At 45.1% G+C, this 14,659-nt stretch overlaps 1 protein-coding gene across 5 annotated transcripts in view; it reads right to left on the bottom strand.

Moving 5' to 3' along the window:
* CEP131 (centrosomal protein 131) overlaps window positions 1–14,659 on the bottom strand; it is a 105,694-nt gene that overhangs the window by 16,902 nt on the left and 74,133 nt on the right. For all 5 annotated transcript variants that reach the window (XM_075216893.1, XM_075216895.1, XM_075216896.1 and 2 more), the window contains 2 exons: window positions 14,460–14,577; window positions 14,090–14,164 (listed from right to left, as the gene is read on the bottom strand). In XM_075216893.1, the coding sequence (XP_075072994.1) occupies window positions 14,090–14,164; window positions 14,460–14,577 (193 nt within the window). The remainder of the gene's footprint in view (window positions 1–14,089; window positions 14,165–14,459; window positions 14,578–14,659) is intronic.

Genomic DNA, 14,659 nt, shown 5'->3' with positions numbered 1-14,659 from the left:
ATAATCATGATTAGGACAAATCCTACATCTATAAAACACAGACTTACCATAACACAGTCACACACTATATCCGTCAATCTTCATATTAATGACGACAGAAGAAAACGGCGCCTGTCTTATTCACGTTACTGAAGAGCACGACACTGAGATTTATGCCTTTAAAGTGGCAATGCGTGGACCAATGTCCTCTAATATCTATAAGCCGTAACCCTAAACCTTACCCTAACGTTGACGTTGAGTCCACGCATTGCCGCTTTAAAATGCATAAATCTCAGCGTCGGGCTCTTCAGTGACGTCAATCAGACAGGCGGCGTTTTCTTCCATCGTTATTAATATGAAGGTTACCGGATATAGTGTGTGACTGTGTTATGTGTTTTATTGATATCAGATTTCTCCTCATCGTGATTTTTGTGTAGGCATAGCTGCTTTCGTGGATATTAGTGTTGTGAAAATGACTACCACCGGATTCAAAGCCCTGTGAGATGTCGAGAGATTAAGGCTGGGTACACACAACAGAAAATTTCTCCTGATACATTATCGTTAACAATTTTACCAACGACTAAAAAAAAAAAAGTACACACTACACATGTTTTACAAGATTTACCTTCAGATCTGTGCTGTTCATGTGTCAACCATCGGCTGAAAAGATCGTGGCTCTGTACACTCCATAGAGCTCTATGGATGCTGCAGGTCATGAGTGCATACACACTGCAGAAATGGAACAACATCGTTCCATCGTTGAACAAGATTTTAAATCCAGTTTTAAAAAAATCAAATGAAATTATATGATGAGCTTTGTAACCATAATCGTTCATCGTTGGAGTGTACACCCTAACGCGAAATCTGGTCGAACGGCCGTTTATCATGTGATTGGCTCGATAATAGGCTGAACAACCTGGAGTGTGTACCCAGCCTTACTCTCCACTGAAAAAAAATGGAAAGGCATGCACTACACAATGCACTACATTTGGTTTAATGGTAAGTAAAAAAAGATTCTTTCACCATTAGTATTCAGGACAGCCTGGACAAGGTAGTCATTAACCTTAAGAGGAACAATGTTCCAAAACCTGGTCAGTGCCTGCCTCCTCTGCCCCTGATCTTACCTTGCAGCAATCCATCCATTTCACATGGAAATAGATAAGGAGTAAGAGATCTACAGTGACAGACCTGAGTGACAGTGCATCACCTGAGCAAGGGACTCTGATAGTATATGCAGCTGGTCTTTAATGGGCCTATGCTGGTTTATAAGCTCAGGTCCCCTGTTGGACAGACAATAACTGAGACTGCACAAACATAGAATACACAAACATGATACACGCTGACATATTGGCACTGTGAATAAGACCTGGAAAACCAGTAAATAAATAAATGGTTATAAAAGAGGATTTATGTACTTACGTTAAATCCGTTTCTCTGATTCCGTCTGGGGGACACTGCTTACCATGGGTTGTGGAGGGAGCTTGGGGAGTTGGCACCTAACTAGTTAACTTTTAGTACTGCCGACAGACCCCTCCCCTCTACAATCCCCCTGCCTCTTCCTCTTCCTGTCAGCTAATTAAAAAGCCCAAGGAGAAAAAAGGGCAGTCAAACAAGAGCACACAGAAGAAAAACAGAAGGGAGGGATCGCAGTGTCCCCCAGACGGAATCAGAGAAACGGATTTAACGTAAGTACATAAATCCTCTTTTCTCTTTCCTCCAGTCTGGGGGACACTGCTTACCATGGGGACAGCCCCCTAAGGGTGGGACTACACTGAAAATCCCGCTCGCAAAGCATTACGAGTGAAATTTGCATCCGCGGATGCAAATACATTAAACTGGTAAAATTTTGTAAAGGTGTAAACAGAGGACCAGGTCTCTCTGGCACCGGACGGTTAGCCTTATGTAAGCTTGCCTAATGGTAGCCGTAATCCATCTTGCAATGGACTGTTATGAGGCTGGCCAGCCTCTCTTATTAGCATCATAAAGAACAAACAGAGAATCAGTACGTCTAATCTGAGAAGTTCTTTTGACATAAATGCGGAGAGCCCTAACCACATCTAACTTTTCCATAGACTGTTGATCCGAATGGGAAGTAGATGAGAAGACCGGAACTACAATTTCTTGGTTCAGATGGAAAACCGAAACTACTTTAGGAACGAAGAAGGGAGAGTTCTTAATACCGCTCTGTCCTTGTGGAAAACCAGATATGGTTCCCGACAAGACAGAGATCCTAATTCTGAAAGCCTACGTGCAGATGCAATAGCCAAAAGAAAGAGGACCTTCCAGGTCAACCATTTCAAATCTGCCACAAGTAAAGGCTCAAAGGGAGGCCCTTTAAGCATATCCAGCACCAGATTGAGATCCCACGGTGCTGTAGGCGGAACATAGGGAGGCTGAATATGCAAGACTCCCTGGAGGAAAGTCCTAATATCTGCCAAATCTGCTAATTTCAGGTGAAAAAAGACTGAAAGTGCCGATACCTGAACTTTTAGGGAACCTAAACGAAGCCCTGCTTCCAGGCCATCTGAAGAAAAGCCAATAAACGAGGGAGACGAAAAGAGGAAGTGTGACATGTCCTATTTTCACACCATCTGATATAGGCTTTCCAAATCCGGTGATAGATGCGAGCTGAGACTGGCTTTCTGGCTCGCATCATAGTGTTTACCACACTGGAGGAAACAACCTCTAGCCCTCCAGAGGCTGGCTTCAACAGCCATGCCGTTAAACTGAGCTGAGGTAATTCTGGTAACGGAAGGGACCCTGCAGAAGGAGGTTGTCTCGAGATGGAAGACGAAACCCGGTCCTTCTGCCATAGAGAGTATGTCCGCGTACCAGACTCGGCGCGGCCATGAGGGAGCTATCAGAATTACTGGCAGACCTCCTTGTTTTACTTGTCTGAACACACGAGGAAGCATGGGAATCAGAGGGAACAGGTATCCCAACCTGAAGTCCCATGACATCGTCATTACGTCCACTGCCACCGATAAGGGGTCCCTTGCCCTTGCGCAAAATGTGTGAACCTTTCTGTTGTGTCTGGAGGCCATGAGATCTATATCCGGAAGACCCCACCTCTGAGCCAGAGACTGGAACACTTCTGGATAGAGTGACCACTCCCCTGGCATCATCTGATTTCGACTTAAGTAGTCGGCCTCCCAATTTCTTATTCCTGGAATGAATACTGCAGATATTGCTGGAACATATAGTTCTGCCCAAATCAAGATTTGAGTTGCAATTTTCATTGCAGCTACACTTCTGGTTCCTCCCTGTCTGTTGACATATGCCACAGCCATGGCATTGTCGGACTGACGGGGTGGTCCTGGAGGAGGGACTGGGCCCCCCGAAGGGCTAAAAGAATAGCCTTTTATTCCAGCACGTTTATAGAAGGGTCGACTCCTGAACCAACCAAAAGCCCTGGAGCCGGAGATGTAGGATCACCGCCCCCAACTTTTCAGGCTGGCGTCTGTCGTGGCTATGATCCATGACCATGGAGCGAAGGACCTGCCCACCGTCATGTGATCCCGAATCAGCCACCACTGGAGTGATTGTCTCGTCCTCGGGGATAGAGAGATCCTCTGGAGATCTAAGCGAAGGTGGGATCCTGACCATTTTGTCAACAGATCCCACTGGAAACAACGAGAATGGGCTCGACCAAAAGGGATGGTCTCGAAGGAGGCCACCATCTTTCCCAGCAGCCGCATGCACAAGTGCATTGAGGGGCTGGGGGAAGACAAGACCTGAGTTGCTATGCTCTGAATTGAAGCAACCTTCTCCACAGGCAGGAACACCTTTTGCTGGCTGGTGTCCATGATGAGGCCTAGGAAAACCATGCGTTGACACGGAACCATCTGGGATTTCTTTAAATTGATCAGCCATCCGTGGTCCTCGAGGACCACCAAGATGAGGGACCAGTGATGACGTAAGCAATCTACTGAGGATTTGATGAGCAGATCGTGCAAATAAGACCTGAACTCCCTGAAGGTGAAGACATGCTGCCATAACTGACATGACCTTCGTGAAAACCCTCGGCGCTGTTGAGAGGCCGAAGGGGAGGGCCAGAAACTGATAGTGGAAGGATCCCACCGAGAATCTTAGAAGAGACTGATGGTGAATCCATATGGGAATATGGAGGTATGCTTCCTTTATGTCTATGGACGCCATAAACTGATCCTTCTCTAAGCCGTTTATCACCGACCTCAGGGATTCCATACGAAATTTGTCCACTTTAAGTGCACATTGAGGCCCTTTAAATTTAGGATGGGGCGAAAGGAGCCGTCCGGCTTCTTGACCAGAAACAGGTTTGAATAAAACCCCTGCCCTTTCTGGTAATCTGGAACCCTGCAGATAACTTTTTTGAAAGAGAAGAGAGGCGACCCAATCCTGTATAGCCTGCCTTCTTGATGGATCTCGGGTTAGCGGAGTTTGGAAGAAACGATGTGGAGCGGGGCCCAACAGGTCTATCCTGTACCCCTCTGATATAATACCCCGAATCCAAGAATCTTGGGAGGACGCTGCCCACTGTTCCTGAAACAAAGACAGACGTCCCCCCACTGGCGCCCCCTGCAGAACAGAGTGGTCGTCATGACGCAGGCTTCTGCTGGGACATAGAGGCCTGGCGCCTAGCTGCAAACGAGGATCTCCCCCTAGCAGAGGAGCCTCGAGAATTGGGCTGTCTGCCTCTAAAGGACTGTCCTTTAGGAAAGGAGGACCCCCGAAAGGGCTGATGAAAAAGAGCTGACCCGAGGGTTCCGGCTCCTGCTAGGGAATACTGGCAAGGAAGTGCTTTTGCCCCCGGTTGCCTGAGAGATCAGGGTATCCAATTCTGGGCCGAACAAACCTGCCGCTGAAAAAGGAATGGTTTTCACGGACTTTTTTGATTCCGCATCTCCTTCCCACGATTTCAGCCATAACTTCTTCTTGCCGAGATAGATGCAGCCTGAATAGAAGATGATACAGCCGCTGTATTCTGGGCCGCCTTATACAGGTACCCCGATGCCTCCTTCAAATGCAAAGCCAGGGGAAGTAAATCAGAATCCTGTAATGCCTCTGCCAGCTGGTCTGCCCATGCTTCCATGGCTCTAGCAACCCAAGCTGACGCAAATGTGGGCCTAGAGGAAGAACCCGCAGCCGCAAATATAGATTTTAGCTGGGATTCCACTCTGCGGTCACTGACATCCTGTAGGGATGCAGAACCTGGGTCTGGGAGTAAAGCGTGCTTGGCCAATCGGGCTATAGGAATATCCACTTTTGGAATGCTCTCCCAGCGAACCACATCCTCTTCCTGCAATGGATACAGGGAAGAGAACCTTTGGGAACAGAGAACCTTTTCTCCGGCTGTTTCCAGGCTCCTTCTGGGATATCTCTAAGTTCTACAGAAGGGGGAAAACGGCTAGCCCTTCTTTTGGCTTTCTTAAAAAGATTTCTGTCTCTGGGAGTCGGATCTTCCGGTTCTGGGAGATCCAACGCTTGTCTTACTGTTAAAACCAAATCGTTAATAAATTGGCTTTTAGAGCTTTCTTCCTGTCCCAACGGTAGAACCTGGTCAGGATCAGAATTAATATTCCCCTCTTCCTCTGAAAACTCCTCAGAGTCTGAAAGGACCATAAGGGTATTATCAGATCTAGGCTGCTTCCTTCTAGCAGGCGGAATATTTGGGGATTCGAGTAACTGGTTCAGTTTATCCAAACCCTTTATAAAAGCTGCGGACCATGGCGGCTCTGTGGGAACAGGGGCTTGGTCAGTCTGTAGTTAGGAAGTTCCTGGTATAGACGTTCCACTGGAACCAAAGGAAGCAGGGAGGCCCAATGGTGTATTTAGATTATTAGACACCGAAGTTGCCCCACTAGACCACAATTGATTGGATTGAGAAACAATCTGTGCTAAGGAGGAAACCGACTGTGTCAGGGAGGCCACCCAGGCCGGTTCCTACGATGGAGGGGCTGAAACCTGTTGGGTTTGCGCAGGGGGACCCCTGCTTCACAAACAGAGCGCCAACGGGTCCTTCTGCCCACAAGTTAATTTTACATGACATTTAGAACATGTAAAAAATATTGATTTAGGGCCCTTTCACTTATTTGACATTTCTGAATAAAGGAAGGCACACCAAACACACAGACTTAAATTGAAAAATTTTAGCTGAGTAGAGAGAGAGAGATATAATATGTATAGAGGAAAGTGTAACTACAAGAATCAACTAATCTAGATAAAAGGTTGTACTTGTAATATTTTAAACACACAATAATATTTAAGCAGGTAGGAGAACTATAATATAACTCCTACTAGCCCTCTTGTACACAGCAATACAGCACATGTGTTTAAATAAATCAGATACTTAGCCATAGGCCAAACCGGGGAGAAGTCCAACAGCAGTATCCTGGTGCCTGCTCCCTCAGATCTGTTCTCTGTTCCCGGGCTTCTCCTTGGTGCCAGAAGACTGGGACAGACCATCTCTCTCTCAGGAAGGAGGGGGAGCTCTATGTGTTAACTCCCCCCCTTCAGTAGTGCTGCTTCTGCAGCGTTTAAAAAATAAAAATTTATTTTCTGTAGCAGAGTAATGGAGACCTCCAGAGGAGGTCTCTGCAGCGGATAATACCTGATGCCCCCTCCTATGCATGAGGGGGGATCCAGGTATAGCCCCCTTCTTCCTAGGATCTCCTTCCCAAAATCCAAAATGGCCGCCATCAACTGACATATCCGATAACCGGCACTCTATGCCTGCAATGGCAGCGCCGGTTATCGGGGAGGCTCAGAAGTGACAGCGGTTCGTGAGACCGCTTGTCACTCTCAATTTTAGACACCCTTTCCTCCATCCTCCTTTCCTGTCCCTGTCAGTGAGAACTGCTGGCTCTCATCTGACAGGGGAGCGTCTGCGCTGCTGTGAGTGTTTCCTCTATATTAGAACACACTCCAGCCTGCTACTGGGAAAAAATGAAGTAAAAATTAAAAGTATAAAATAAAAGTAATAAAATTACACTAAGCACTAAAAACACTGCCCAACTCCATGGGCACCTGAAAAAAACTGACAGGAAGAGGAAGTGGCAGGGGGATTGTAGAGGGGAGGGGTCTGTCGGCAGTACTAAAAGTTAACTAGTTAGGTGCCAACTCCCCAAGCTCCCTCCACAACCCATGGTAAGCAGTGTCCCCCAGACTGGATGAAAGATAAAAAAGCCCTATTGTTTAATCTCACAATGCTTGCAGTACTCTTGGCACCAAAACCGCAAAGTAGTTAGTCACAGATAGCAAACAAGTTGTTTAATTTAAATTAGCAGCTAGAGGAGATTATGGGCTTGCATTCAGCAAGCCCATAATCTCAGGAAGATACATGTAACCTGGTTCTTTTAAGTATATGGGAAACCTTGTCTTATATTTCCCTTCAGACCAGGTGTACCTGGACTTGCATAAAACGAACGCAGACACAAATAAGATATACTGTTATTATAAAAGTAATTATTTCAACTGATGCATGAAGGAGCTGTGATATATATATTTTTTTAAATAAACTTGCAGGGGTACAGAAAAAAAGCAAGTGATGAAAGAGTGAAGGAGGGGAACACATTTCAATCCAATAGTGTAATACATTCCAGAACATAGTGTCATGTTCCAAAATTTTGCGATCTATCATAGATACATGTGTAACAGGAAGTAGAATCAAATTTCGTAAGAACCCAGAAAAGCTGTGAAAAATGTGTGTGAAGAAGCGGGAAAGAGTATGGGGGGGAATGTTAGCATGGGTAAGCACGTGTTGGGGTGGGGAGATCCAGATCGTTAACTAGCAACTCAATTAATTAAATTAAATTAAGCCAGGGGCCCAGATAGTTTGAAATTTGAGAGGCCGATCATGGATTATGCTAGTTATAAATTAAAAATGATAAATCTGCCATATTCTATTAATTACTGCAGTAATGGCAGGAAGTTTGCTTTTCTTCCAACTAACAGCCACTCCACATTTTGCCGCATTAAGAATATGGCCAATCAGGGAAGTTGTATATTTATCGGTGCCTGCAAGGGAACGGTGCAAGAGAGTATAAGAGGGGCAGTCTGGAAGTGTCAGATTTGTGATATTCTGTATTAGGTCATGGATGCTTCACCAGAAACTTTAGGGCAGGTCCATCATATGTGAATGAAAGATCTGTCCATGGGTAAACCAGCAAGATTTCGAAAAAGCGTGATAAAACGTCTGTGGATCAAGTACCATCTGTAGAGTAGTTTTTAAGCATTTTCCTTAATCTTAATACATATGGCTCTCTTGGCAATTCATTCCTTAATTGTGGACTATTCCTGTAACTCTAAGGTCTCCCCTATGTCGCCCTCCTATTTAACATCATATCTATCTTTTTCTAGCTGGTTGTGAGCAATTAAGAGCTGATAAAATGAAGATATCAGGCCACTGGGTTTGATTTACATTTATAAAACGTCTCTAAAGGGGTTAAGTGAGATGGTCATCTGAGCGATGTGATTGAGTTACATAGGTGTCTACTTTGCAAGAACTGGAAGCAATATTGAAACACTGGGAAAAGCTGTAGAGGGGCAGTGTCAGAGCCGTGATTTTCAACCAGTGTGTTTGGGATAAATAGAATTTTAATACCTCCTATGCTTAGTGCTTTAATGTGTACCAGCATAGTCCTACTCTATGCCAATTGGAATTCAGGCTCCAGATACAACAAGATTACCAGGAAAAGTGTTAATATTCTAATTATTGTCATTGATTTGCAATGGACTACAGTGCTGTGCAGTGAGAGAGGACGATCAGTTTTGCCACGACATTTAAGTGAGATTGTAGCGGCGATAGATGGTGAGGGAAATGACAGATGGAAGGAGGCTGCAATATTCGAGGTGGGAGAAGATGAGAGAATGTTTTAGAGAGTGTTTTAGTTGCACCTTGAGTAAGAAAAAGGTGTATTCTAGCAATATTGTGAATGGAGATGATAGGATCTTATAACTTGCTTCACATGGTGAGATCTTGTCTGGTCTTTTACCACAATAGCCATGCTCACGTGTAATAAGCTCCTTACATACAAGGGTGTCTCTGCTAACTTATTTTGTAAAAATTGCGAATACAGATCTAAAAATAAACCTATAAAAAACAACTAACTTCTCTTTCCTGCCACCAGGGAACACTGTGAGACATCGGGGTATAGTAGGTGGACTAGGAGTTTAGTTACTTTAAACATAACTCTTTTAGAAAACACTCCTTAGCTTCTATTTGGGAGCAACCTCAGTTTTAGTTAACGTGCTAGTTAGTAGGGCATGTCTGCATGGGCTCCTACCTATGTATCTTTTCAGATCATGTTTTTCTCTCCAATTTTGTGTGTCAGCACAAGGACCCCCCTTTTAAGACCCAGTGAGTGAATAGCCTGTGGGCTACCTTCACTCTGGGTATCGCCTCCACTCACCCGACACTGTCCCTGCCCCATCGACACCTCCCTGGAAATGAACAGGAGAGAACAGTCAATGCGCACTGATGTGACTGCTGTGCCAGCTCGGTGGGGAGAGATAATACCCCACTAGGAGTGAACATAGCTATGGATCACCGAGACATCACCCTTGTGAGTTCAGCTATGGATGTCACCAGTGACCTAGCCCAAGCTGGTTCCTCCAGGGCCGGCAATGCAGGAGCGGGCACAGGCTGATCATGGAACTCCGTCTCGTACACTGCTGACAGGGCGCCCAGGTCAGACTGTCCACAACGTCATTTCACATTACATTTAGTATAATGTTGCACAGACTTTCCTGCAGGCCCTGTAGCCTTGAAAGTCATTTTCTTAGCCACAAGGCACTAATAAGGTATTCTAATGAGAAAGCAGCCTTTGCCAGACCGTGGGCAGACTCGGCCTCTGAAGCCCCACTACTGGGTGGAACAGGCTGTGAAGACGGAATGTGTGGTGCATTTAGAGAATAAGAAGGGTCATCTGCATCTGAGATATTAACAAAGCGAGTTCGGCTATGGGTGATGCCAGTGAATTAGCCCAAGCGGGTTCCTCCAAGGATGCCAGTGCAGGTTGCGGGCAAATGCTGTTCATGGAACTCCGCCTCACACACTACACACCGTTCATCCGTGTCAGACTGTCCACAAGATAATTTAGTATTACATTTGGCACAAGTTTAGTGTTGCACATATTTCCAGCGGTCCCTTTAGTCTTGGAAGGAACTTTTTCCGACATGGTGACAGAAAATATAAATACAAACCAGAGAATAGTGTTATAACTCTAGTAAGGTATAATAAGGTGTTAAGTTAAATATAGGTCATAAACCCTATACACCAAAATGTTAACCCAGATACTGCTGAAAAGACAATAAAAGGGGCACACCAAACATGCTAACACAAAGGAGAACGTCAGAGGGACTACAATAAAAATGTCGGGCCCTGCTGAGAATAGCCAATGTAAATAGGCCACACCCCCACGCGAGAATCTCATTCCAAAGCTGACCACGGTAGGCCAACAGTGGCAAATCTCATTTCTAGGCTGAGCACATAAGGCCAACAGTGGCCCCTTATGAAACACCGCCCTCCCCTGGACGGCTTCCTGGCATCTTCCTAGACCTGTGTCGGTTGCAATGTCCAAGGCTGTTGTGCAGCACGAGCTGTACAGCTTGTCTGTGCCAGCCTCCTTGCAATCGCCGAAGCTGTACTTTCTACTAAGTAGATCTGCTTTGGTGACGAGAGACTATGCTTGTTGCTAGGTCACACACTGACAGCCGCTGGAGCTCCGTGGGAGCAGTGCGGCAGCTAGTAGTTAGCAAGCACTGCTCAATAAGAAAAGGAGCTGGCAGGTTGTCAGGGAGAGGGAAGCCTAAAGGCTACTCTCCCCTGATCAGGGACCCATGGTGAAGGCAGCTGGCAGGCACTTCACCCCCTGGGAGGCATCCCCAATTAGGCACCTGTTGGTAGAAAAAAAGAAAAGTAAAAACAAAATAAAAACACAGGCAAGAGCCCATTGAAAATAATCCCTACTTGAGGGGGCACTTTACTAAAACCGAAGATGGCTCCCATGGTAGGGGCATTGTAAGGGAGGAGATAGACACTCAAAATGTTTAATGGTGTTAAAGTGCCTTTGATCCAGATCCACCTACTATACCCCAATGTAGCAGTTTCCTCCAATGGCAGGAAAGAGAAAGTAGTCACTAGAGCCATTAGTATTTTAAGAATGTCATAGTTAATACCAAACAGACAAAAAAACATTATTAAAGAGCTCACAGGTTAAAATTGGAAGATATGCATATAAGGGCATGAACTTATTCCATCTCTCACCCATATTTTTAACATGTGAATGGAGTAGAAACTGGACCTCAAAGAGATCATTAATACCTATGGGGAGACGCAAGTCCAGTGCACACAACCATGTTCCCAAACTGTATTGATGGAACACAGATAGGGACATAGAACATTTTCTACTTTCACCCTGTCCCTGCTCTGTCATTTTCAATTTTAGGACTGCACCTGTGTCTGTCCATAGAAACCTATAATCTCTGCGAGATTGCACATCTTCAACATTTACCTGTTAAAACAAAATTGAAGAGTCATGGAATTAACTAATATTCATGTGCGCAAACCATAAGCCATCCCACAAAACTTAATTACACTAAAGAAACACTGAAAACACAGGATCTAAGTTATTATAATTATTATTACTTATTTATTTATAAGGAGCCACAGATTCCGTAGCGCCGGATACAGAGGCAGGTGACAAAGTGATGAGGTAATACACATAAATAGCACAGATGAGTGCGAGTAATGCTATAGTGACTGACATGGAGTGCAGCAAAATATAGGACAGGACATACAAGGGATTTAGACAGCGGACAGACATGGGGCAATAGGTAGAGAGGACCCTGCCCATGAGAGATTACATTCGAGAGGGAGTGGTGGTGAAAAAAAATAGGACCGACTGGAAGAAAAAGGGGATGGCAGGCGAAGAAAGCAGGTGATGGATAGAATGATTACAAGCTGATAGGATAGGCGAGCTTGAAAAGGTGAGTTTTGAGTGAGCGTTTGAAGGACTGAAGATTGGGGGAGAGAGTCGAGTGTTATGAGGTAGGGAGTTCAAAGAATGGGGGCAGCACATCAGAAGTCTTAAGGGAGAGCATGGGAGGAGGTAATGAGATGTGAATTGAGGCGAAGGTCAGAGACAGAGCAGCGTGGCCGTGTAGGTATGCACCTCGAGAAAAGGTTAGAGGTTGTAAGGGGGAGACGCGATGGTAAGGGCTTTGTACGTGAGGGTAAGGCGCTTGAACTGAATTCTAAAAAGGATAGGGAGCCAATAATGGGATTTACATAGAGGAGTAGTGGATGAGGTGTAGCAGGAGAGGAGTTCTGTATGGATTGAAGGTCAGAAATGTGAGAGACAGGAAGGCCAGTGAGAAGGAGGTTGCAATAGTCGAGATGAGAAATGATGAGTGAATGGACCAGGATTTTGGTTACCTCAAGAGAGAGGAAGGGATGGAGTTTTGTTATGTTATGGAGGAGGAAGTGGCAGGATTTGGTGAGGAACTGGCTATGGGGGGGTAAAGCTGAGGGCTGAGTAAAGGGTGACTCCAAGGCAGCGGGCTTTGGTGACAGGGGAGAGAGTGATGTTGGCAACCAAGAGAGAGATTGGAAGGGATAGCAATATTGGCAGGAGGAAAGATGATGAGCTCAGATTTGGAGATGTTGAGTTTCAGGAAGTGCTGTGACATCCAGGTAGTTACAGCGGAGAGACAGCTAGATACCTGGGTTAGAAAGGCAGGAGAGAGAATAGAGAGGAGGAAAGATAGATTTGCGTGTCATCAGTATAAAGATGGTGAAGACCTAGGGAGTGAAGGGTGGTGAGTAGAAGAGAAGATACAGTAGAGAATTATTGGTAGCAAGGAGGTGTTGGGGTTTATTGGACAAGGAGGAGATGAGGGATGTGAAATAGGTTTGTTTGGCAAGAGAGAAGGCAGGGATTTCCTCCATTGGCGTTCAGAGGAGCGGGAGCACTTTTGGAGGAGACGAGTAAGAGGGGAGTGCCAGGGTTGGGGTTTAGATTGACGTGGATGGAGGGGGTGGCGGGGGCTGCAGTATCAAGGGCAACAGAGAACATGGACTTATAAAGAGAGACAACAGCGTTGGGACATGATAGGGAAGAAATGGCAATGAGTAAGGGTTCGAGGGAGAACGCAAAGATGATGGGGTCAATGCTATTGATGGGACACAGTGTGCAAGCAACTTTGGACAGGGGAGTCAGGGGGTAAGGTGAGGGTAAAAGAAAGTAGATTGCGTTTAGAGAGGGGGAAGACAGAATTGGAGACGTTGGAGATGTCACAGAGATGGGAGAACACTAAGTCCAGGGAGTGACCATCATGGTGGGTGTCGGAAGTTGTCCATTGGGAGAAGTTATAATAGGAAGTGAGAGTTAAGAGTTTAGAGGCAGCAGTAGTAATAGGAGAGTCAGTAAGGATGTTAAAATCCTCAATAATAATAGTGGGAAGATTAGAAGAAAGGAAATGGGAAAGCCATGCGACAAAGTTATCAAGAAAATGGGAGGAATGGCCAGGGTGGGTGATAGATAAGAGCAACACGACGTGAAGAGGAGAGAAGAGGCGGATGGAGTGAACTTCAAAGGACGAGAAGGAGAGGGAAGGCTCAGGGGGAATAACACTGAAGGTGTAAGCAGGAGACAGTAGGACACATACAGCACCTCACAGTGCAGAAGGGCAGCGTAAATTAACCACATTAATCCTGTACGCATAAACACATACAGACTATGTCTGAAAATAAATGCATGTAATATAGTCAGCCAAAGCCTTTTGGTCTCTTCTGCTGCTACAGAGTGGACTTTTGCCTCATTACGATTTTTATCCAGGATAGGTGGACTAAAATAGAATTACTTCAGTAAATTAGGTGACTGGTCAAGTGATGATTTTCCAGTAATAATGCCAACAAGATACATCTGTCTGTCAAGCTTTACTAGTCCAAAAATCTGTAAATTCAACTCAATACGAACTATGCTTTCTGTGCTCCGGCATAGAAACCAAGGCGCAACATAAACCAGAAGACATCAGGCTATTTTATTACAAACAATCCCTGTGGGCCACATTTTGATAAAACATGATGACCCTTTTAAGAAGCAGATGTCCAGAGTATAGGTGCATTTACCTCCTTCTTTCTATAGTTCTGTTCCCATGCCTCCTTCTCAATCTCTAAACGTTCTTTGATAGCCTTGACTTCTACCTGCAATCAAGCACAAAGAAAAAAAAGTGTTGCAGCTTTTTTTCCTGTCAGCTAAGAACAATTTTTTGGGACCATTTCATTACATTAAAAATGTGACTTCAAATAAGAGAGTATGGACAGAGCTGGATTCAGCGTCATACTAGTGTGCTAAAACATAACTGGAGTCTATCTAACAAGGGAAGTGTCTGCACCCCGATCACTGCTGCTTACACTACCCATGTCTAGTCTTTAATGGTTTATGGGTAATGTGTATCATCAGTTATTAGTGTATGAGTACGTAGAATTTTTTTATAACCTGGTGCCTCCTTTCTTGTTCCTCTTTGCTCTTCTCATACTCTTCTTTCAGCACTCTGGTGGACAGTGCACAGTTATCCTCCAGCTGTTTTCTTAATTCATTTAGTTCTGCTCTTTGTCTGTGAGACAAACACAGGAATAAACATCATATAGTGCAGGATGCAAAAGTTGACAAGACAATACAGCCCTTACTTAAATCCT

This window comes from Mixophyes fleayi, chromosome 6 (assembly GCF_038048845.1).
Source record: "Mixophyes fleayi isolate aMixFle1 chromosome 6, aMixFle1.hap1, whole genome shotgun sequence".
Taxonomy (NCBI): Eukaryota; Metazoa; Chordata; class Amphibia; order Anura; family Limnodynastidae; genus Mixophyes; species Mixophyes fleayi.
Note: the sequence above shows the minus strand (reverse complement) of the source record. Positions and strands in the feature narration are given on the sequence as shown.